General features: G+C 47.1%; 1 protein-coding gene across 3 annotated transcripts in view; it reads right to left on the bottom strand.

Annotated features, from left to right (window-relative positions):
- The window catches only part of ABTB3 (ankyrin repeat and BTB domain containing 3), a 161,491-nt gene extending 138,283 nt beyond the window's left edge, over positions 1–23,208 (bottom strand). The window contains exon 1 of one of the 3 annotated variants that reach the window (XM_064420416.1): positions 21,987–23,208. In XM_064420416.1, coding sequence (XP_064276486.1) covers positions 21,987–22,944 — 958 coding nt within the window. In that variant the 5' untranslated portion in view covers positions 22,945–23,208. The remainder of the gene's footprint in view (positions 1–21,986) is intronic. The other 2 variants (XM_064420414.1, XM_064420415.1) reach the window with 2 other exon arrangements.
- Between the last annotated feature and the right edge of the window lie 2,807 nt (positions 23,209–26,015).

Consider the following 26,015-nt stretch of genomic DNA (forward strand, 5'->3'; position numbering starts at 1 on the left):
ACACAAATGTATTTAACAAGAGATAAAATTTATGATTTAGAAAAGCCTAGAAAAATAAAAATAAAAAAAATTTGAAAGTATATCCATTTAATCAATGTGCCAAATTCCTTCTATAGCAAACATCTACTGAAGCCAATGGACTTCAGGGATAAATTTAGCCTACCACTTTACAACTCAGTAAGACCAAATCACATGCACAGAAGGGATCTAAAGAAAACAAATATACACCAAGGCCATAAAACTGCTGTTGAGCAGTCTTGGAGCTCATATGGAACCAGCAAGATACAAGCAGTCTGGAGGTAAACACTTTGCAGGAAAAAGGTACGACACAGGGATGGGCTAAGACACAGTTAGGAAATTCCAATCAACTGCTTAGAAGAAATACAATTCACAAGATAAACCAGCACAATTAGTAAAAGCAAAGTTCAATAAAGAGTCTGCCCAAAAAAACCTGAATGTCTTCCAAATATGAAGATGTATTGGAGGGAATGAATCCTAGCTTAACTAAGCAATCTTTACTACTTATTCTTATGGGATTAGAAGCATACATGGAAGAATAGACAGATTTCAACAAAAACCCCACAAAAACAGAGGGAATGGGGAAGTCTCTGTTCAACTACACCAGTGTAAACCTAGATAACATGCTGCTAGGGATTTAGCTCAGTAGAGCTGTAAGCCAAGGCTGACATGTACACCTCCCAAAAGCAAAATTTTGTGTCAAATGTTGCAGGTTTAGGGGGATAGGGGGGATGGGAGGAGGAAGACAGGCACAAATGGGGAGATGCCACCAAGAGGATCAGCAAGTTCAGGAAGCACAGGGGCTATGGGGAAATCTGTTTATAGTTCAGGGAGAGAAGAGGATGTGAAGACAATTAATGCATAATTGAAAAATAGCAATATTTAGCAACAAGGTGGGAAGCAGGGGATAAAACACAATAGATGAAAAGTCCTGAGCAGCTTCAAATAAAAATTTCTACAGGTTATGGTAAAATAGTATCAGACGAAGCTGCCAGGGTACAGACTTCCTGGTACTTAACCAAACAGCTCCTCTGTTGGCACCCTACCTCAAAATTGCTTTTTATTTGACATTGTCTACACTGCCTGCAGAGGTACTTTGTAAATAAACCATCCCTAATAACACACCAGCAAGCAAGAGCTCCCTGCAACATCATTATTATCCCTGCCCATGGCAAGGCAGTCAAATCAGATGTTCTTTAAGGTCCCTTCCAACCCATACCATCCTATAATTCTATAATTAAGAAGTGTTCACTTCAGAAAACTCCCCATCACACCCAGCACATCCTTTTGCCTCACAAGTGGGACTTAACACACGCAGGAGGGGACTGGTCCTGCACACCGCCCCACCCTTGGCTTTGAAGGGACACAGTGACAGCAAGACCAACGCCTGGCATTTCCCAGAGCTAATGCCTGACCTGCTCAATAGCTCTGGCAAGTTCCAGGGGATTTCAAAGCCCGGCCAGGGCTGCCACAGCAGGGCTGATCAAAGGGCCCACAACACAGTCATTTCTGCTCCTCAGAGAAGTAACTACAAGTGCCTGTCGTGTACTTAGTGTTTTTAAAAGGTAGATTACCTTGTCGAGGCAGGATCAGGAAAACAAGTTTATTCAGGCTCGCCCACTCTTTATGGAGCTCACGCCCTCATGGAAATCCCTCCATCCCTCACGCCGGTGCTCAGAGGTGACAGGCATTCCCACTCTGACAGCTGGGGGGGATTTGCAGCATGTCTACCCTTAATGTGACTCCTCGGGAAGTCCCAGGCCTTCCTGAGAGGCTATTCCCAACTGCTCTACCAGCAGTTCGGGGATCAGCCTGGTGCCAAGTGGCTTAATTAGGGATTATCAAAAGCTGGGCTGTTCCCCACATCTCTTTTTAGCTCTTTTTCTCTGCTGTCAGTGAAGTCCCTGGAACTCCTGCTTCTCCAAGAGCAACCATCAAGGCTGTTTCCCATATCACCAGATGATGCAGAGCTAGAAACAGCGCCAGGTGATGCACGAGACACTGGCCACATGCTAGGAAGAAATCCCTGCACTGTGATGCCAAAATCCAGGTCCTTTGGTGGCAGGGAGCCTCAGCACTGGCTGTCCTACCAGCCACAGCACCACTGGAGCTGCAGGAGGAGGGTAGCCCACCCCAGCACTCTTGACCTATATCCTATAGTCCTGTATCTTTGCAAATTTCCAGTGCTCTGGTTAACACCAGGGACTCTTGCAGGGCTGGGAAAGCAGAGCGCTAAGAGGAAGGGAAAGTGTTTGGAAATACAGTTTTAATAACTTTGAGCCTGTATCAGCATATATCTTCCAGTGACAGCACACAGTCTCTCAGGATGGTCACTGTGCTCTTTTAACCAGCTGCATACTGTCCTGAGGTTTTGAGGTAACATCATGCACAACATATATTCAGCAACCATTTATGAAGCACAAAAGTAAATGTGTTTTTTACTTACTACAAAAGTAAGTAAAAGTAGAGCCAAAACCCACTTATCCTATTTTCATCCCCTCCACTCGTGCTGTAGTGGTGACCTGCTTTTTCCCTCCCCATCCCAAGCCTAGTCAGATGTTAGACATGTTAAAAGTTTATGTCTAACCCCTAAGACCATACTTAGCAGATCTAAGTAATCAGAAGTTTTGTGGCTACAGTTAGGAATAAACTTTTGCAACTCCCTCCCATCCCTGCACACCTCAAGTTTCATCCTATTTGAAGGACAAGATAGAAAGACTATCAAGAGAAAATTAAGGCAACTCAACCACCAGAAGCCAAACTGCAAAAGTTAAAAGCTACTAAATCCTATGGACACATTTTGTGTCATCCTAAAGGAGCAAAAGCAAGAGCATCTAAAGAAAAAAAATATTTTCAGCAGCACTGATACAAATCTAAAAATTGGAAAATCAGACTATGGAGTGCATCCACTTGGTTTGCAGGCCCACATGGCTACAGCAACTATCTCTACTCAGTTTACCTCTCCACACACTGGAAAAATTATGGATTTGGAAAGGATGGAAAAATACTGCTTAGAGCAACAGTGTTTCTAAAAGAGCAACACAATTTCTAAAAACATTTCTATATATACTACCTCAAAAGGATATGAAATACATTATCATAGCCCACGTTAAGCTGTGCCACCTCATAATACACTACCACCACCACACAGGACCCGTATGGGATAGATCAATCACCCAGCAGGGTACCAGGGACAGCAGGGCATCCCAGGACACCACAGTACAGTGAGGACAGCCCACTGCTGCTGCTCCCAACAGCTTCAGAGGTTTAAAGAAAGAAATTAAGTACATGGCTAAATGCTCCCTTTCCTGTTGCTGCTTGCACAGTGTTAAAGGGACAACTCCATTTTTACAGCACTTTAGAGGTCACATTGAAGAATTCACCATTGAAACACACATCCGCTTTCTATTTTCAAAACCTCTTTTAATTCTTGATAAGATTGGAGTGCAGCACCTAGCATTCCCAACTTTCCTTTGCAATAGGTCATGACCCACAGCAACACTGGCTGCCTGTAACTCTTCACAGCTATGCCTGCAGGCATTTCACGTTGAAGCCAGGAAACTTTGGGGGAATTGCAGGGAGGTTGGGGAGATAGATTGTTAGATCTTCTTTGGGAAAAACATCACCTTCTGGCAGATGTTTACCCTATGGATGATACACATGGAACACCAGAGACCACCAGCAGTACAGTAACTCCTAATTAGCAACAAATGCAAGTCAGAATATATGAAATGTACAATATACAATAATTAGTAACATGCTGCACCATGCATGGTATGTGAGTTACGCTGTCACTCCACCAACCTTCAACCTGTTTGGTAAAGCAGGCACAAGGTTAGACTCCCCAACACAACAAAAAGTTTCAGCTTAAGAAATTTGTTCGAAGGATACATCACAGTGAGAGTCAAGGAACATTCAGGCTGAATGTTATGCCTCAGGCAAAAATCCCAAATCAGCCCCACTACTTTCCAGGCCTGTGGAAAAAGCCTGTGGATTTTAAATGAAACCACACAATCCAAAATCAGAAGTGAAGGAGAAACCTGTGAAGAGGCCACTCCCTGGGAGAGCCTGGGAGTGCTGCCTTGGACTTCACTAGGAAGGTGCACAGCAGTGCTGCAGGCAAAGGGCCGTGTCACAGAGTGCCTTGGAGGAATGACAGCAGCAGGAACACGGCCACGGGAGCACCGGGAGAGGCAGCTGCCGCCATCACTTCCAGTCAAACACGGCAGCTCCCGTTACCGCCCAGTACGGCGGGATGCACTCAGACATGTTTTCTGCACCCACTGAAAGCTTTTTGACACTGCTCTTGCCTCCACCGTTTACACTAAAGCAAGAGAGGTGCTGGGAAGACAATTTGCCTGCAGAAACAAATGTCTGCCTTTCAGCAGCCAACCTTTTTGCTTTCTTGCAGCACATCCACGGGTAAAAATAAGCAATTGGCCTCGAAAACTGTTGAAGCTCTCTAACACTGAATGGATTTGCTGCAACCTTCCTGGGCACCGTGCAAAGCTGATCCTTCCCTCCAGGCACCCTTAAAGGAGTGGGAGGAGAGCCATGCAGCAGATACAATGTGAGGTTTGACTGCACTGCTCCCCAGATACATTACATGTGGGTGGAAGGGTTTTATCCCTCCATTCTCTGTTTCAATCTCAAACTCAACCTAGCCCTGACTGATGGACAAGGAAAGGGAGGAGAACGTGGCAGAGGGCAGCACCTAATGTCGCATCACCTGCTGTAACTGCAACTGCAGAGACTTGTGGCCAGCCCAGCACCATCCTGTCAAGAATCACGGGATCATTTGACCCAAGATGCAGCCACTACTTGAGGAAGAGCAAGTGAGAGAAAATAATTCCCATGGAGTTCAGTTCATGCAGGGTGACAGAAGGGAAGGACTGCAAAGAGCCTCCAGAACTCACTCCACACACAAGAATTCTGCCAGTGCTTTTGTCACAGGAACATTACACATTCTTTCCTGCTTCCCTTGTCTTTTGTTACAGAACATAAACCCAACATCTACAACAACTAGAGAAGCAATTATGGGCACGTCAATGAAATACTGCAAGGACAGAACTATTCTGAATTCACAGTGCACCCTCACTGCCTGCTGACAATTGTACCTACTACAGGCCTGACTCTGCACCAGCTCACACCCTGCAAGGGGGTGGAGCAGCACTGCCTCAGGTACCATCAACACCTTGCAAACCAACCATGGAGGCGGATGCTGAGCCAGGTTTCCAAATGTGGGCAGCACAGTATCATTTGCCAAACCCATGCAATGAACAACTGCGTATTTTCCTTTGAGGCACATCAACAGCTGGCCCCACTGAAGAAGTGATCTAAGACATCTGCTACCCACACTTTGGGGGGGTGCTGAGTCAGTATGAAAGCCACTCACAGCAGTGTTCCTGAGCAACCAAAACTGAAATTCAATTTAGTTGGTCAAACAGATCTCTTAATTTCCACAGTGCTGCTCGTTAGCAGGCAGCAAGCAAATACAAATGTGGACATTTAAATTTCAGTCAAATTTGGATCCTTGCAATGCAAACATACAAAGGGTACATACCCTTCATCCAGGCATATGCACTTTCCAGAAAGGAATAATGATACACTGCAAGGGAAGAGTCTGCCTGTGCTGCTTCAGGTATCGATCCGGACACCTAAATGGCATCATCTCAGGAAAGCAAGGTTATTTCCCTTCTCCATGTATTTTTTTTTTCTGGATAGATGTCTTGGCCTGAAATGTTCAGATTCCAGATGTCTTTTGAGGTTCAGTGCACATGTGCAAGAACAGAAGGGGCAGTGTCCTGTGTTCCCACAGTATGGTAATTGCTGTTCCTGCAGGGATCCACCCTTCTTTGCCACTTCCCTTAACTCTTATTTCTCTCAAGCAGTCACTCACATGCAGGACAACACAAGGTGCATATATCTCCCCACAGTTTCCTCCAAGTTTAGGCACTCCACACAAGTCAGAACACATATTTGGCCTTTTATTACTTTTATTTAAAGACCATAAATCCCTCCTTCCTTCTCTGGAGGAGCCAACAGGACTTGTTAAGCCTTCTGGTTCCCTCTGCTGCCATAAAAAGGTGCAGAGTTTCCGAATGTGACCAGCTGCTGCACAGAGGCCCTGCTACAGTCTTGGAAAACATCCAGAGTTCACAGACCTCCTGAGAACCTCCCATGGGATGGTGCCAGCCTCACGGCACTGCCGAGCTGGGGGACATGGTGCTGGCAGCAAAGGTCACCTCCGAGCAGAGGGGCTTCCAAAGACCCTCCTCCTGGCCCCAAGTCTCTGGAAACAGGCTTCAGAACTGACTGTCTACACAGTGCACAGGGCTAAAAGGAGTGGTCTGGCTCTGCAACAGAGATCAAAATGTCAAAGCACTTAAGCTTTCAGCTTCTACTAGACTTCCATGATACCATCTTTGAAAAGATCAAAGCCAGGCATCCTGCTCACAGAGACAGAGAGCTAGACAGCAACAGAGCATCTCCTTACCAACCCACTGACATCCCAGACTCACAGCTAAGAAAAAAGAGAGCACAGAGACCCCAACACTCAAGAATCTCTGCATGGTTTTCACCTGGAAGAGCCCAGGGCTGGTGCAGGGCAGTGAGCCAGGTTGAGCATGCCAGGAGATGTACCATTTCCATATGCAAACGCAGCACCTACCCCTACTTTACATCCCTTCCAGCTTCCCAAGAGTCAGGGAAAAAGCTCCCACAGTCAGGCAGCTCTTGAGCTCTGCACCAAAATGAGAGGCATCAAACTCCTTCCCTAGATGGCTACAGCTGCACTTGCCACTGGTGCTCTCCTGCGTGAGCAGTGAGGTGACAGCAAGCCTCAACATCCCCAGACTGGAATAGCTGCACAAGTACAAGGTTGGTTGATACACGCTCCAGGGAGGTGGTGTTTCCCAACACTACACTTACACATGTAAAACAAAGGCAAATTGGCACTAGCTGACAGCTTATCCAGCACCCTGAGGCAGCAGGACTGCCTCAAATGACTCCCTGTCAGAAAATCACTTGCATTCACCGGGAGAAGGCATGGGGCAACCTGATGGAAACAGACTGGAGAGTATTTGCTGTATCTGGATACCATTCTTAAGCTGCCCTTAAAAATGGGTGACATGCCAAGCAGTGATATGCTATCTCCTAATATCCCCACCAGCCACTGACTTAAAGTATTATTGACAGCCTCCATGGACAGCTTCTATCAACAGCTTCCATTAACAGCAGTGCTTCAGACACAAGGGCTGGTATCACTGAAAATTGGCTAAGGAGGGAAGTACTGCACAAAAGTTCAAATATAAGATGCTTTTCTCCAACAAGCACACTTCAGGAGCAGAAACCACAGTAAAACACAGTGATTAACACAAGTACGTACATCTAGGCCAGCTCTCAATAACTCAAGCAGATACCAGGTTACAGACTCATTTGGTGGATGAGTTCTTTTTTCTTTCATTTTTTTAAACACAGTTATATTGACTTCAATGGATTTTTCCCACTCTTCAACCACTAGATCAGCCCGATGTTGTATTTACCTAAATGAAACTGAAGACACTCTCTCTGACGCTAATGATAAGACTAAGAAAGGTCATTGTAGCACCAGATATTAAAAGCAGAAATTTCGGGAAGGTTTACAGTAATCCTTGAGGCCATGAAACAAAATTGTGCTTTCATTACCAGCTGTGGAGTTTTAGGCTTGGACCTGCTGCTCAATACAGAGAGGGTAAGGGAAAAAATCAGCCAGTATTTCCATCCTTCTCTGTAATTTGAAACCACTGAGACATATCTCAGGGTATAAATCACACAACTCTATAAATAAAATAAATTACAATTTTGTACTCTTTGGAAGAAAGCTGACACCAAATTCATGTAGCAAATCCAAGAAAAAATAAGCCTGGCCCATGGCCCAAGCACATAAGAAGATCCCCCTTGTTCCCAGGGAGGAAGCTTCATCATCACCATTAGTTTGCCATTCCCCAGGGGATTTATATCTACAGATAGTCTACAGTACACTAAATATATGTCTGTACATAGCACCTCCAGGTAGAGCCAAGTGTTTATTAACAGAAAGTGCTACCAGCAAAACTCCTGCAAATCCCCGTGAAAGGCTGAACTCCTTTTTTCAGGTAAATCAATGGAAATCTTCCCACTTAGTGCCAGTCCCGAGCTCACATCACACAGAGAGCCACAACTGTTTCTCTCTGCTACTTGCAGTATCCCTTTTTTTAAATGCTCACTGTCACTTCTATGACCTGAAGTATGACCTCTCCCTGGCACAGCCCTTTTTAAAGAAAAGCTGCTACATACATATTTAAAAGCAAGTAACCCGCTACCAGAAAAATACTTAAGTTTTGTATAAGCCAATTATCCTCTGTGGTAAAAAGATCAGATAAACACAGTTTTGAAAGTGTGTGGTTAGAAAATGATTAAATGTATCATTTTGGCTCTTTTATAACAAATTAAAAGATGAGTCTGACAAATTCTTTCATTTCATATCACTAAATAAATCTTCCAACAGAAAACTGTCACTTAAATTCTCTTCATAAACATCCTATTCAGTTTCAAAGTGGGGGGCAAAAGTGCATTATAAAGTACTTTGAGAAATTTATTGCCTCCATTCTCTGTCCCCGCTCCCACCCATAGTACATAGCAAAGAAAGTGGGAAAACACCTTGGAATCCACCAATACAAAACCAGCCAGAGCTTTGCCTGCCAAAGATACCAGGATCCTTGGCGGTGCCTATAACCCACCCTGTCAGGAGCCAGAGCTGCAGTTCCTGTAAGCCTCTGTCTTCTGTACATGACACAAGCATGACTGTTCAGGGAGTTTACAAGAAATATGGATGAGGGCAGGCAAACCCATCTATCAAAATCCTTGGGAAATGGGAAGTTGCATTTCTTACCTCGTTTCTAAGAAAATGAGTTTTACGTGGTGGCACATGCCTGCCTGTTCCTCCACCATCCCCCAACAACCTTCCAACTCAGGAGTAGATTTCCACCCCCTCTGGACAACAACTACAGCACGAGGGATGGCCACTGACAGCTCTCCAAGTGTTATGGAAACTAGAGATTTAGGAGAGATTACATCATTTTCCCCCACGGAAGGGAAGGCTGGCAGCAAGCTGAACGTTTGTCAGGCATTGGAGAAGCAACACAGGACGGCATTGAATGACACAAAGACAGAAACAGCATTCATCAACACACCCCAAACACGTAGCCAATCTCCACCTCTGGGTTTTGGCCACAACTGAATAAAATATGGAGACTACTCACTGTCTTGAGCAGCCCATCCTGCCTCATGTCTTGCTCTGCCTTTCTCCAGGGTCTCCTCCCCACACCATGCTTGGATTCCACATAAGGGGCCACCAGTGAGATCAAACCTTTCCCTGAGGGTACAGCACTCAGCCAAGCACCGCCAGCCTCTCAGACAAATCCATCAGTGATGTCAGAAAGATGACAGACCTCCACCTAGACCTCACTCCTGTTTTCCACAATCCCACGGGGAAACACACGCAGGCAAAGCCTTGAAGTCCACACCCCCTCCATGGCACTTTTCCCCCAGGTCAGTCCCCACAGCTGTCACAAAACACTGGTGTAAGAAAGCAGAGCAGCAGCCTCTGGCACACTACTACATGATGAACACAGAAACCCACTCCCACCATGAGACACTTTTTTTTTTAAATTTTTCTGTGGATAATCCCAAACAAGCAGGGACAAACTCCTTGGAGAGAGGAAGTTGAGCTCAAATGCCCTACATCCACTTTTAACAGAAATTGTTTGCAGCACTTAATTGCAAGAAAGCCACAATTAATTGTGCTACAGTATCAGTAAACACACTGGTCACATCATTAGAGCCCATTATTTTTCCCTCCAAGAAATTGCATTACTACATTATTGATGCAACAATCCAGTGTAATGAAGTGGTGCTTTGCATCCTTTTTTCTGCTTTACACTAAGTTCACAGTGCTATAGCCCTGATACCCAATTTAGTAAGGGTTGTTTTGGTTGTTTTTTTTTTTTCAGTAGGTCAAAAATTCCAGTTAACAATCTAAAAAACAGCTGCAGAAGATGTTAAAACACCTGTCCCTAATCAACTGCAAAGGCTTGGGTTTTTATTTGATACAACTCAAAATTACAGCTATTTCTAAATACTCTGCTTCAACAGTGAATATTTTTACCTCATATTTTTACTTGGACAGACTATTTTCAGAAAGGCATTCAAGACAGATTATGCCAGAAAGCAGTAAAATAGCAAGCAAGCTGCTTATGTAAATACTGAACTTCTTTGAACTTAAGGGGAAAGCAAAGGAGCAGCATCCAGAAGGTCACCACTCCTAATGAAGAGAGCACGTATGAAATGCAGGGAAGGAAGAGTTGCCCATGCCACAATGGCAAAAGAAAACCTAGAGAAGTGATCATGAAAGGAGCTCAGAAGAGTAGAACACTCAGTCCTGAGGCTCTTACTCATTCACAGGATTACTGAAAGCAATAAAGGTTATTCCTGTGATACTGCAGGAAGCAGCCTCAGTTTGCAGTGCCCATCAGCAGAGAATGGCTCTGTAGCACAAAGGGCAGCAACACCCACATTGCACATCTTGTGCAATGCCTACAAAGGCTGTCCAAGCAAAGCTTTGGCTAAAACACAAACCAGTACTTCCTCTGCAATTATTAATATAGGATTAATATAATCTTTAGAAATAGTCCGTGTGCATAACCCAAGCACGCTGTTTCCCAGCCACTCCTTTGCAATTATACAGTTCCACAAACCCCTGCTATGCTGGGAAAAGGAGAGAGCTCTTTAGAGTAACTTCAAATTTACTCTTTCAGTCTTGCATCTTGGCTTTATGCAAAAAATTCAGCAGTTGCTCAAGTTCCCACTTTGCCACTCAGTCCCTTGCATGGTGCAATCACAGAATCCCCAGATGCCTTCTTTCTGAACCAAATAACACCACCGTGGTTGGCTATCACTGTACAGAAACAATCCCCATGGGGCCCCCCCACCAAATTTCATTATCTTTTCTGCTGTTTGCTCTGTTCTTTCTCTTTCTGGAAATCAGGCTATGAAACTGAACTAATTACTCCAGGCTCAGAGGATGTATTACGTGGTGTGCTGAATTGTTTTAATTTTTCCTTATGCCACGGCCAATATTTGTGTTTAAATACCAACAGTTTTTTCTGCGTATCAGTGCAATGTCAACAGCACTGCAAACCTCTAATGGAAGAAGGAACAGAACTCACCTAAATTATGCTTCTCAAGTCACAGTCAAGGGGAGAAGTAAACTAACAAGTCCTCATTTTCTTCCCTCCAAGCGCTGTCCTTGCCCCAAAAAAAGGATATTTCCCAGAGACTCACCCAACTCAGACCCTACCAGACCAGAAAATGTGTAAATCCCAATGCTAAAGACCCCAGTGTCTGCACTCCACCCTCTCACTCCAGACAGGAATGTCTTACCAGCAGTGTCAGAAATATGCAACATGGATTGCACAAGCAGTCGATGCTACAGGTTTAAATCTGCTCAGCAGCCAGCTTTGTAGCCAGTTTTGCAGTTGGGATGTGTCTGCACTGTTTGCATGAGAAGGACCTATTAAGCAGGCAGTCGCAGCCTGGTTCCAGGTAAACTTCCAGGGAGTCTCAAAACATAGCCCTAGGTTGGGCAAATCGGAGCCATCTGATCTCAGGCTGACAAAGGCGGCGGACAGGGTCCTGTCCAGAGGAAAACCCTGCCCTGTCTCCTCAGTGAAAGAAGTCACCTGCAATAGTGGCTGACACCTGAGCATCCAGCCACAAACCTCAGAAAACACTTTGTGACTCACCAGGTCCTGCCTCACACCTCACACAGCCTGTAATCAGAACATCACCAGCCCAGATAAGGCAGTGTTCTCCCACCCATCTGGTAACTCGAGTCCCTCCACAACCTCAAGGTCCATCTTGTGCCTTTCCCTCCCCAGGACACCTCTGGTCAGAGGAGGCAGAGTCAGCAGACACCAGCATCCTCATCTGCTCTGGTGGTTTGAGGGCTCTCATCAGCACAGGTCTCCTTATAAAACCTGCCAATTATCCCACGCATAGGCAGTTTCTGTGTGCTGAAAAGAGGTGACAGCCCATATATCCTTCCGGAAAATCAGTTAGACTATCTGTACACTTAAGAAGGAATGAGTTTTGGCTAGGGTGTTTTTCTCTTGCTGTATTTAATCTTGCTTTAGAAGCCTTCAGCCACCACAGTCTAACCGCTGATGCGTGTCAGACAGACAGCGTCACCAACTTACTTATCTTGGCTCCCAGCATTCTGCTGCAAGAACATTGCTGCCTAAGCTCATCCTTTGCATTACACAGGTGTTTATGCCATTCCTACATTTAATCCTGGGGAATATTTCAGACAACTCCTCCTTGTCTTACCCATCCTCTACCAAACACGCTCTTTAAGATGGAAGCAAGGCATCATATGCGTTCCCACAGGCAGGTATTTTCCATCAAAAAGAATCTGCACCTTGCTAGTGTCTGTCCCTGCACTCAGTCAGCTTGCAAAACTGTTTTCATTCTCCAGAAACAGTTGATACATAAGGCAATTCTCTTCTGAGCATACTGGTATAATGAAGAACTAGTTAATAAGTAAAGCACAACAGCAAAGCAACAGCAGGTCCTAACTACTGAGGGACAGCTACACTTGGGGTGGGGTTTTTTCCCAGGTTAGAAAAATCGCCTATTTTGAAACTCCTCCTCCTCCTCCTCCTCCTCCTTACTGAGAGTATGCCAGATAATTAAACTGAACCACTTATTTTTAAAATCTAATTTACTTTTGAAAATCTACCCTGCCGGACTATTTTTAGAATTTTTCTTATGTGGGCCAGCGGAAATAGGCTAGAGCCAGGTAGCACAAGGCCTGTGCAGTCTTCAAGCTGAATACCATTAATCAGTGAAACAATGGAAAAAAAAATCCTTTCAAATTAGGAGTATCTACAGTGAGGTACTGATACTCATCTTCAGTTTTGGAAAAGCTTATCTTAAGCAAAACTAAGCCTGGGCCTACAGCTTTGACTCAGGAGTTTAATTCTTAATTCTTTCAATTGTTACCAAATGCAAGAGCTGATCTTGGTGTTTGACAGGCTGTCCTTAGCACCAAAATCAGTGGGAATGTTGCCCAAACAAGGACTACAGGACTGGGTTTAGCACTACCTTTGGAACAGCTTGTATCACACAGCACCCTGCACAAGACATGCACTAGAGGAGTTAAATAACACAGGTAGCACAGGGATACTTTTTCTGAAGTACTGAGGTCTGTGACCCTTATTTTATAAGCACCTAGGGAAATAACAGCAGAGGTACCTGCACCTAGCTCCTAGCAGCTGTCTTTGCTATATGGCAACCCAGAGCAAAATGATACACCTACTCAGACTTACAGTGAATGATTTAATGAAACCCATTTCTGTGATGTGCTGGCATGCAAAGAAATGCCCCTGTATTACACAAAAAGAAAAAAAAAATCTTCTTAGTATTCTCCATTAAAAAAAAACATCTCAGTGGGCAGACTCTGACCTCTGAAATCTCTCTCATTTGTGCTGGAAGCACTTCCCACTGAAGGTCTGGGAGTCCAGCATCCATCCCCAGGCACCTGGCCCACCTCCCCAGTGGCAGCTTGCCACATTTGTGCTGCTGGCCACATTCACTTCTTAGAGGTGACAGAGAGCTGAGGATGCTTCATCTGGGACAAAGGGCTGGGGAGTCTGGGGAGTCCATATGGCCCACAGCACCACAACCTCTGTTTTTCCAAATCCCTGCTGGGTAACATCCCAGAGAGAGGCTTGCAAGGCTTGCTCAGCTCTTTGCAAGAAAAAGCCAACCTTCCCCGACTAGCAACTCGATCACAGCCAAACATAACACATTAGCAAAGGCACTACAGCCCAACAGTGTTTATCCAAAACTACCACAGGGCCAGAGAAACTGCAAAACACTGCAGGATGCAAAGTCTCCTTCAATTATTTAACTGCCTCAAAAATGCAAATGCATTCAACATACCTCTGCTGCAACCCCAGCCCCGCTCACTTCCCCCACCTGGGAGCAATATTTCATAGCAGTGCAATTTAAAAACAGGGTGGTTTTATGAATTTTAAAGCCTCAGACTCTTGCAGGTCCAGGTGCTACTCCACAGCACTTGAGGACAGAAATCCGGTCCTTGAAGAGGCCTCTTCTCTAATCTTTCAGGGATTCCTGTTCTCCTGCTCACTCACCAGCCTGTCCCAAGACCTTTATGGCTGTGTGAAGTCCATGTGCTGTTCACACGAGCAAGGTCTATGCATATAAGAGCTCTGGAAAAGCCACGTAAGGCTGTGAATTTGCTGACCCAGAAGTATCACCAGTCCCTCGCGGCTCAGCTGCAACGCCTTCGTGTGCTCCTATCTCCTGGCGAGCATCCCGCCGCCTCCCACACATCCTGCAGCACTGATCCCTCCCTGCACTTTCCCTTTCAGCTGCCTTAAAACCCCACAGAAAGAGCTTTACGTGTCTCCTGTGCTCCCATGTTTCATTCAGGAGATCCCAGTATCAACATCTGCATCACTGTGGCAGGAAGAGCCCAGTCCCAAGGGTCATGCCAGCCAAGTCCCACCAAGCACCAACACCAGGCAGCCACACACCACTGCCCACAGGACTTACACCAGGTCTAACACCACACTTTTAAGTGACCTGCAACCAGCTGGGGTCCTTATCCACTTCTGTCAGCTTGATTCATCAGGCACGCAATCACCTGTCCTGAGGTCTCTTCGTACAGGGGGTCTAATTTTTGTCCTGTTCCTTATTATTAATCCAGTATTGTTTAAACCAAATCAAAGACAATTTCTTTTCCTTATCAGTTATGAGCCAAGAGAACTCCTGTGGGAAACTCCAAGTCTCTTGAGCACCTTTTCAGCCTCCAAGCTGATCCACATATTTACCAGTGGACAACCTCTCACCATACTATAAAATCTCTTGGATTGTTTTCAGGAACAATTATACCAAAAAAGGGTACTGTGCTTCCTATGAACTCAGCCTAGGAATCAAGGAAGAGGATAAAATACCATTAAGATGACAAGCACCTCTTCAGTGGAGCCCAAGAAAATGGTCATGTCCCATAAGCCATGCTGTAGAATTTTCTCCTTACCCACAAACTGCCAGAGTAAGGAATTGTGATGATGCAAGAGCATCAGCACATCAGGTTAAATTAAGGTAACTGAGACAAGCTTCAGCAAGGTGTCAGTGTGTCTGAGCCCCATCCATGCTGCTGAATTGATCCACACCAACACTGGCTCCTTCTTCAGCTGCTCCCAGGAACATGCCCCTCACTCCTGCTGTCAGAAGGAGCCAACAGAATGAGCCTTTTCACTGACTCATTTCACCAGATCAGTGCCCTCCTCTCTTCTGTTTTTGCAAGAGAGAAATGCAGCCCTATGGAAAGCAAAAGGAGTGACCTGACATCAGATTTTATCTCCTCACATCCTTAGGATAACTATGTTACCTTCTGGGAAAATGGGAAGCTTACGCATTGCCAGACAAATGTGGCCACTGATGGAAAGTCTGTTGTTGTAGGAAACCCCTGAAAGCAAGGGCAGACCAAGAACCAACCACATGTGATCACTTGGCTAGCACAGTCCTTCACAATGCCTGTGTTTAGGCTGGCCACGCAAGCTCTGGGGTAATTTTCACTTAATGTCTTTTGAAATCTTTACAATACTTATCAGGTACATAACAGTTACAGATTTCTACAGAGATGGTGCAGTATGTTGCTTTTGGTCAGCAAGTATACAAGGACAAGAGCAAAGAAAGAAAATAGCCCCTACGTATTTCTTATGCCTTGCTAAAGCCTCCTATACCCTGGGCAAAGGAAAACAGCCTGCAGACAGAGCCATGGGCAGGAGTGCTGGCACAAAGGGACTGGCAGGAAGGCATCACTGCCAGAGCTGGACACGACGGCCCAGCCTGGGAAACTGAGGCAGCAGGAAATCTTGAAAGTGGGAGGAGACCAGGAAAATGAACAGGCACTGATGTGATTCACCATCCACCAAGCATCCACTTTAGCCCCCACAAGGACACAGAATGCCACCCTGCTCAGGGACATGAACGGTGGCAGTTCTGCTGCTCATCACACTCACTGCAAGAAAACACAGCCTGGTGATGAACTCCCTCATCCATCCCCTCCTTGGTCTTCCTGTACATCTTTTTCTGGGCCAGCAACAGAAATATTTTGCATGAAAGCTGCTCATTTCAGCAAACCACCTAAAAGGAGCCCCCCCGCTCTTTCTGCACTACACATTGGCCAGAGGAAATCATTCCAGGCAGAGGACTTAATTCCCAATGTCCATGTGCTACAAGAAACAGCTCTCTCCTCCTCTGGTGTCATCTCATAGAGCAGGGCTTTCTTCTTTCACACCTGCATTAGGGGAAAGCTGAGGGAAAGACCATAAGGCCTTTTTTTCTAACTTCTGAGATAGGAGAACTCAACCCCTAACCAGGCAGGGGAGAACGGGTTCAGGCTGTACACGTTCCCATCCACTGCATTACTGCGTATTTACTCTGGACAACGTGGAAGGTTTGTGACTGACAACCAACTGCTTGGTATGACACACACTGCAGAAACACCAACACACCAGGAGTGCTGTCTTTTTCATTTTTATTAACTCTGAGCAGTGGAAGAGAGAAAATTTGCAGCAGCACTAGGAAAAGGCGCAAAGTTGTCCGGAATGTTCATCTGCACCTTATGTCATCAGTTCACAGGATGGCTGAAAAACTACATGAAGCCTGTCAGCACTCAGCAAAAAAAACCCAGGAACCTAATATACTGCTCAAACTATAGTGTTATTCCCCTAACATGCTCCTTGTATACACAATCACATTTCCAATCATCATTCCAAAGCCTCATTTACATCAGAAACTAAGTAATGTAGATGCAGCCTGAAAACTCCCTAGTGTGGCCAAGGCTATAAATGCTATTAAGGTACTTTCCAACATGACAAAAGGAATAATCATATTGGCAAACATAAGCTTTATGATTATCCTGGGTGCCTCCAGTATAACCATTTCTGGGTTGGTTTTTTTTTTAATGTTAGATTCATAACTGAAACAAATTACATGAATCAAAACATGCAGAGAGGAAACAAAACTTCATCACCCAGTGAGTCAAATCTCAATCTCCCAATGGGTCTTTATTTGCCAGTCCTACCATTGCTCCCTTTTCAAGGTGTCCTCTCAAGGCAACACAGGTTTTCAAGAAGCACACACACACACAAAGATGATCCTTCTGTTCCACTCCTGCCACCACCAGGTGTCAAAGCAACCCACCCCAATACAGAGAAGGAGCCTAGTTTCTGCACTGCCATCCCAGCTCCCACCAGCATCACTGGCTACAAACCACAAACAGTCAAAACCTTCTGCCCTTTGGGGTTTTGTCCGTCTCTCCCCGCCCAGAATGGAGAGACAAATTCACAACTTGTTCAAACAGGGTGTGGAAGTTTGCTTGGGAGGCTGTCAGGTAAGAGAATCAAACAAAACTACATATTATTTGTTGCACCACCACTCATGTCAACCTCAAGTGCCCTGGAATAGAGGGGAAAAACACAATAGCAATGACCTCTAAGTATAATATACTGACACATATAAGAAACTTCAACTATATTTCTTTTTTCTTAAGCAGCAAAAAATACAACAGAAACATAACGGGGGGTGGAGGGGGAAAGATATTCTTGGAATTACAGTTTAAAATAAGGCCAAGAAAATAGCATAAAATTCCATTTTGTGCCCAAATATTCCCCTATCATCTTAGCTGAAATAAGTTTTAGATTGATTTTTACGCTGCCCCTAAGGCCATAATGGCATCCTGAATGGTTCAATTACAGCAAAAAGCAGAGAAGTAACAGATAACAGTACGCTTGCCAGTAAAAGAAGGGTATGGTCTCTGTGTGCCCACATGTATGTATACACATGAATCAAAATTGCAAAGAATTTATTGATTTGGTTAAGCTGTGCTAATACATTGGTTACTGCTCATTTGCTCGGAGTCCCCCTCGTTCGCCTGAATTAGGAGAAGAGGCTGAGGTTACACTGAGGTTAGCTGACACGTGTCAGCCAAGCCTGACCTAATCCTGGGTTTCTAACTAGTTTGAGCTTCTCTAAATAATATTAAGAAGAGGAAGAAACCACAAGGATGCAGTTGGCTTCCAAATTACTATTTTTAGAAGCTGTACACAAACCGACAAGGCAGAGTTGTGCATGCTGACTCCTCCACAGAAAACTTCACCCCGTGATCCCCCAGCTGTGTACCTCCCACCAAAAGTTGTGTCACTAAGACATGGTGACCCCCGAAGAGTGAAACAGGAAAAATTAATTTTCTCAACTCTGTATTAATTCAAGTGTTGTCTAATACCATCCCTCCTCCCGGTGAAAGAGGACCTCCACAACACGAAGCAGGTGACTTTGAGCTACTTGGACCTGCCATCCAAGCTCCTCCATTAAAACAACATCCATGGATTTACGCCAATGATTTGCATTGGATCCAAGACCTGGGGAAACTTCACATTCATCTCAAAGCATTTTTCAGATCTGGCATAAAAGTAAGGGTCTGATGAGCAATAAAGAAACTAAAATAATATGGCTTAAACCACAGAGGTGCCAGCTTTTACTGCTTTTCATTGAGCACACAGTATTTTTCTCCCCCTGTTCCAAGGGAAATAACACTCCGTGCAACTGTTATAGGATGTAAAACGTGCACTGTGCTGTTCAGACGAAGCTCATAATTGAAACATTTAAACATCAGTGAAATCCCAAATGTAAAGTTTTTCATTTTCATTCAGCCATAGAGTTAAAATTCTGGGGGGAGAGTGGAAACTACTGTCTCAGAGTGCTTTTAAGGTCTATTTTTTCTGATATAGTAATCAGAAAGATAAGCTCAGTCAATATGCCAGCAGTTGCTGCCATACTCCAGAGGCTCGCAGCCGATGGCATCGCCTGCTTTGCCTTTGTCATCCCTGCCCTGTCCCACACATAAGGTTATCAAAGGGCTTATCACAGGACACATGGCCTGCTGCCTGCAACACATGAAGGAGTGCCACTACCTTCATCCACAGGCTTCTGACCGTGCAAGAGCAACCAGCAGGCTCCTGTTGGAGAGTGGGGCTCCCACTGAGGCAGCTGTCCAAGCTCAGGCCAAACACACGCAAAAGGAGCCCAGCAGGCTCAAGGACCCATAGAAAGAACCGGCTCAAACATCTTTGTCTGAAGGCACATGACCATCACTTATAGGAAGGAGAAGGTTATCTTGCAATACTGATCTTATTCAGCAGCTTCCAAGATGACCGAGAATGACATCAGGCTAAAAAATCTCAGCTGAAACCACGAAAACACTCTGCACAACTTACAGGGAAGCCCTGAAAGGCTGGTTTGTGTCTGGCAGATCCTCAGACCATCCTCCCCAACACTTGTGTTCACAAACTCTGTTAGAGCTATCTTGGACTGCATCATGCACAAACTCATGTTCTTTACATACTTGCATCCCATGATCTTCATGGGTTGCCTGTTTCACAGTCTGGATGAACTTTAAGGTGTTGAATTTCACCTGGAAATTTGTTAAAGGTTTAACATTTGCCTCCCAATGAGAGGCACCTCTCCCCACAAAAACATGCCTGTAGATAAGGTAATGCTACAGAGTCTGCTTTTGCACTGCTTTCCATCCCCTGCCTTCACTCAAATCACACTGGCCATGAAAAGGACCCCACCACTGCTTCTTGTCCACACCTGCTGGACCAAATCCACTGATTCCAGTGCTTGTGTGTTCACGTGCAACCCAGCTGGGAAATGACACCCCAGCTTACAGAACCTCAGGAGTACAAGACCTGTCTCTTCTCCTGGAGAGGGGCAAAGGGATGTGAGAAGTCTGCTACCTGCTAAGTTGTGCTATCATGGTGTTTCAAGTACTGAGGACGGAAGAAGGATGAACTTGTGGTTAGGCCACCAAACAGAGATGCAGCTTCCAGCAATCCAAGCCTTCTGCCACAGATGGCCCCAACAGCTTCAAGCTGGTCAAAAAATCTCTCAGACCAGACTTCCCCACCTGTTTTTAGTGCCTGAGAAAGAAACATTTGCAACCAAACATGGAGCATTCAAGACATCAAAATGGTGAGGACTATATAAACAGATACACACTTCACTGGTGAAGAAACAGACTGATGTGTTTAATGGTGTATAATGCCTGGTTTAGTTACCTTGAAAGAACTTAAGAGCAGGCAACACACCCCTGGATTAAAAGTAAATAAACATTTACAGCAGTAAAAAATGGCTTTTACTGTAAGGAGGCCTGGCTCTTGCTTGCACCTGTAACTCTAAATATATTTAACATGCCAAACTATGTATTATAAGATGCTCAAAAGCAAAACAACATTATAGACATTTGCATAGAAATCGGGTAGGCATAGGGAGAGAGGCAACACAAAATGGATAACTTGCTAGGGTCTGATTCAAACATCTTAGAAAAATGCTATTTGCTCAACTCAGGACTGAGATACCAAGGAGATTTGTGGCAGCTAAAACTACAATGAAATGGAGATGAAAACTCTGTTTTGTGCCTCTAGAAGGAAGATAAATGAGGGTCAGAATGAAGTTCATTTAAATCCACTGAGCTGATACAGAGGGAGTTAGAGAGAGCCGCAGAACAAAATGAAAGGCTCGGTAGGAGCCTGCACAGCCAGTGCTGCAATGTCAGAAACGCAACACAGTGCCATCTGAAACCTACAGGCACCATAGCAGGACTCAGGGAAAAAAACAACGGTGGCACTCCTGGGGAAGCCATCCCTGCCTGCACCAGCACTGGAATAACACCCCGGGGTCCTGCGACACAAGCCCCCGAGCTCAGATGCATTTTGAGAGGTGGTTCAGCGAAGCCTCTGGGGAGGAGGTCCACTGCTGGAGTAAAACCACCAGAGGAACAGACCTAAGCGACATCTATTTACAGCAGAGAGGAATATCTGCTCCTTTCTTTTGCTCCCACTTGGCGTTCTCCTTTGGGTCTCTTATGGGATAGAAGGTGCCTTAAGACAATAGATAATTAGCTGTAATGCATCCTCTGTGGCTTTAACAACTTAACAAGGCTTATCTGGAGACGTGATCTAGGCTTCCAGTTACCCTTGTTCTCCCAGTTCCCTTCCTCTTCCACACCCCCCTCCCCAAATATTTGCATCTCAGCTTGACAGGTATTTTGAATTTTAGCTTAATAAAAGTGTTTGCATGTGTCTGTGCACGCTTAGGAGAAGCTATGAAAAAAACACCCTATCTTAACTCTTCCTCCCTGAAACACGTCTCGTTCCATTTTCCCTTCCCTGACAAACAGAGGGAGCTGAAATAAGGAACATCAACTTTGGAATGCCACTCTACCGAAGGATAACTTATGAAAAATATTAGATTCATCGTTTAAAAAACGAAGGGGAAAAATGCCCAGGAAGTTGATGCATCACGGTGTTGCATTTGTGTCAAGCTCTGAGAAAACATGCAGCAACATGAATGAAATCTGTCCAGAAAGACTGCATTTCAGCGCCAACCACGCAATCGCTGGCCAAACCACTGCATATGTAACAAAAGTTTGATCTCGCCTGCAAGCGCTCAGCTGCGCTTCTGCCATTTCCTGTGGAAAACTGAAGCTCTGAACCACTGTCTCTCAGCCAGCCCTCGCCGACACCCAGCCAGCTGCCCCTGAATTCACGCCCATCACGCCGCGGCAGGCGGGCGGGGAGCCCCGGCAGCGCCGTGCGGGGGATGCTCGGCAGCTCCGCGCAGCCCTCCCCGGGCCGGGCAGCGCCGTGCAGGGGCAGCCGCGCCGCTCCTCCCTGGCAGCCCCCGGCCCCGCGGCAGGTGCGGCGGCGGCCCGCCCAGCGCCGGGGGGCGGACGGGGCCCGCCCGGCGCAACAGGTGGTCGGCGGCGCCCGGTCCCGCCCGGCGGCCGCACTTACCGCTGGCGTTCTTTCCGCAGATGAGGTGCTGGTAGGGCTGCAGCAAGCCCCACAGCTCGGGGTCGTTGTTGACCGTCTGCTCCAGCGCCTCCAGGGTGAAGCGGGGCGCCTCGCCGCCCTCCTTCTCCTTCTCGGCCGGGGCGGCGGCGGCGGCCGGGGGGCGGCCGGGCGGCGGGAGCGGGGCGGCGGGGCCGGCCAGCACCCGCGCGTGGATGTCGCGGAAGAGGCTCTCGGTGCCGGCGGTGAGGTAGATGGCGGCGTGCTCGTGGATGCGCAGGGCCACGCGGCTGTCCACCATCCAGCGGTAGAACTTGCCCACGGAGAAGGCCAGTCCGCACCGGGCCGACTTGCCGCGGCTGAAGCGGTCGCCGCCACTGCTGCTCATGTTGTAGAGGGAGAGGGCGCCGAGGGCAGCTGCCGTGCAGCGGGCCGCCAGCGTCCAGCCCAGGACGATCTCCATGGCGCTCCGCACCTCGTGCTTGGTGCACTTGGCGAAGCGGAGGCTCAGTCGCTGTGCCTCCCGAGCGATGCGCACCAGCGCCCGGCTCACCAGCGTCGAGAGCCGCGCCGCCGCATCCCGGCTCCCGGGGCTGGCGGCACCCGGCGCCCGCGGCTCCCGGCGCGGCGGCGGCGGCAGCAGCAGTGCCTCCACCTCCTCCAGGCTCCAGGGGACCTCCTCAAGGTCGGGCAGGAGCCGGGAGCACTGCTGCCCCGCGCAGTCCAGCACCTCGGAGTCTTCCGCTAGGACGGTGTTGACGGTGTCGAAGCTGTTGTGCCGACTGTGCATGGAGTCAGTTAGGTGCGGCCAGCAGCTTCCTCCATAGGGGTACGCGGGGTGCGAATCCGAGCAGCACAGCGACAAGTTGGAGGAGCGCACAGAGTCCGCCGCACCACCATACCCGGAGTCCAGCGTCAGGTCTTCCAGCGTCCTCACCGCCGTCTTACCTCTCCGGGCCATCGCCGCACTTCATGCTGCACCCGAGGGACCCGGGCGGGGAGCGGCTCACGGGAACGCGGGGGGAGAGGGCAGCGAGCGGGCACGGCGCGACCAGCCGGTCGCTCCGCTTCTCCCCGCTCGGCCAGACGGCAGCGAAGCGGCGGTGCTACCTGCGCCCTGCTCCTGCTGCCGCGGGCTGAGCCCCGCTGCCGGCCCGGCTCCGGCTCCGGCTCCGGCTCCTGCACTGCGCCGCGCCGCCGGCCCGACACCGCACCGCAGCGCAGCACCGGCCAGCGGGCGCGGGGGGCGGGGCTATGCAAAGCGCCGCCGGCTCGCAGCCAATGGGGCGGCCATGGGGCGGAGACATGCAAAGCAGCGCGCCCGGCGGCCAATGGGACGGCGCCCTGCGGCGGCCGCGCCTCCGTTGGCTGCCCGGGGCCGCTCCGCGATGGGCGCGGCCTGTGCGGCGCCGCCGGCCCCGCCGTGTCCCGCGCCCGCCGCCTCCGCGCAGGCGGCACCTCCGGGGCTGGGACTGTGCGCTGCAAAGCAAAAATATGTTAATGCGGGTCTGGGCCCGCCGGCAGCCAGGGGAGTGCGGCCATCCGTGTCCTCTGTCCCCGCGGCTCTGCTACGTGCATCTACGCCGTTCCCCAGGCGTGCGAGCTGGAGTCCCGCTCCGGCCCGCACTGGGTTTTCACACCAGCAGCTCCCTGATGTTGCTATAAACAAATGACAGGGAGCGCAAGCACTCACACATCTCATCAGACAGAGAAGATGTTTTGAAATCGAGCAGAAACTGCCACGTAAGAATCCCGGCCATCACTCGAGTCAGGAAGAGCAATTTCCAAATAATTAAAGCAAGTACAATAAAACCCTTTGACATTCTTGACGTTAACCCATTAAGTATAGTGAAGGCTTTGACAAGTAAGAATTGTACTGGGCTTAGGGCACATTTCCTATGCATAGTAAGATGGGTTTTTGTGCAAGACAATTTATCCTCAACTAATGTATTTTAATCTCACATTGTTAGGCTTTAGCTTTATTAGGAGTTGCCTGACTAATGTCCCAGGCTGAGAATGTATATGTTTGTGTGCTCTGGTTTTGAAGAAGTCTTACATCCTTTTAAGCGTAAAATACTAGCAAATTTCTATCCCTTTAAGGATAAAAGCCTAGCAAACACATTTCATTATCATGCCAACAGAGGCAGCCAAAATTCTTGGACAGACAAGGCAAGTCATGTAAGAGATTTCCCCATCCAAACAAGCCTGGCATTCCTTCAACATCAGCTTCCTAGAGGGAAGGCACGAGCACAACTACAGGTAGGCTCATTTGTCAGTCAGGCTGGGGAGAACTATGACACCACCAAAAACAGCAAGACGGGATTGCTTTCCAAATGAAGTCAAGTGCTGTCAAAACCTGCTTTCTCAGCATAGTCTTGGCCTTTCCACAAGATGCATTATGCACACAATGGGTTTCCACAGATTTCCCAAACACCACCATATCCTGATAAAAGGTAGAAGAGCTGAGAACAGGAGCGATCAGAACTTAAGCCACTGTCACGAGTGAAGTAAGATGCCGAGGCCCGTGCTGCTGGCAACAGCCTGTCTCGGGGCTGGCTCACCAAAAATGAGAGCATACCTCGAGAGTAAAATCCTATGGACTTTGCAGCAATCCTGCAGTACATCTGGCAGTAGAGCCCTCTGGTGTCTTCATTACCTCAGTGCAGTGGTTTCTCAAAATTCCCCTTCTCATTTGGTAGGAGAAAGAAGGCACCACCAGGACTAAACCTCTCAGGATAGTTATTTTTCTTACTCCATTCACCTGACTCTGTCCTTATGTTCTCACAGAATGCCACAACTGTGCATTCTGAGCATATGACAGCAGGTCAAATTCAGGGAAAATTCAAGGTGGGGAGGTTTTCTAGTAATTGGCTTGTGGGGCTTCACAGAGACACAAGGTAGGTGTCCAGGGAGGATGGAACAAGAGAAGTGGGTGTTTCGTTCACCGGCCTTTGTGATAAATGGTGCTGCAGAGGTCAACATTCCCCTTGGGCACTGCATAACTTTTAGGCTACAACATCACATTGAGATGAATAGGATAAATGAGGAGTGGACAGTTGTCTTGGGCACCATGCAGACTCAGGCATTTCTATTGTTAACTCAGAAACAGTTTGGACTTCTAAAGAGATTGGGGTTTTATTTTTTAATTCAGAAGCAAAATATTGGGTCTTACTAGAGATTTTGTAGACTGCAACCTTGCACATGGCAGTTTGATTCGTAGTCACACTACCAGCTCAAAAGATGTTGCAATACTTGAACACACCAAAGGCATGTCAGCAGCACTAAACTGGTTTAAACTTTCGAAAGCGGGAGCAAGAACTTCTGACTCATTTGTTCAGAAGACTAATTACCTTTCCATTAAAAGGGCAGAAGTTCAAATAAGTTCAGTGTGACCAGGTTGAATCTCCGGTGATCTTTTGGTACCCAAAGAATTTCACTTTCTCAGGTGTGGATATGCTGGCTGCTGCATCCCGAAATGAGATTCAGCATTATTTGGAAAGTGCTGCTCAGACAGGATTCTTTAAACCGCCCTCAGAAAAGACAGGATCAAACAGTTTGGAGCAAAACGCTATCCTGCAACATGGACAGTGCCTGCATGGGATGAGCTCTGGAGACAGTCCTTAGCTTTAATCCAGAAAGGGCACCACACCTCTCCTAGCCTGGGAGGAAAGGCAGGTGTCTGCAGCTGCACTCCATTCCGCAAGCCTTTCAGCCAGGGTCATTTGCCTATGAGACAAGAACACCCACTGCAGAAAACAAAGTCCCTTTATATGTCAAAGGCTGGGTGGAAACAATTTTCAGCTTGTTGGAGACAGGAACATCAATTATCCTTGCAGAGAATTCAGACAGAGACTGATTAAGTAACATATCAGGATGACAAGTGCCTGCTAAAACTCTGAAAGAGGGAAACTGAACCACATTTTTAAAAGGTGCTTAGGGCAAATTTAAGTAAATGGGAAGTTGGCATTTTTATGGGGAGAGCACCAACTGCTGCAATTCTTTCCTTCCCCACCCAGTCAACTGCCTGCAAAA

Source organism: Passer domesticus, chromosome 5 (assembly GCF_036417665.1).
Source record: "Passer domesticus isolate bPasDom1 chromosome 5, bPasDom1.hap1, whole genome shotgun sequence".
NCBI lineage: Eukaryota > Metazoa > Chordata > Aves > Passeriformes > Passeridae > Passer > Passer domesticus.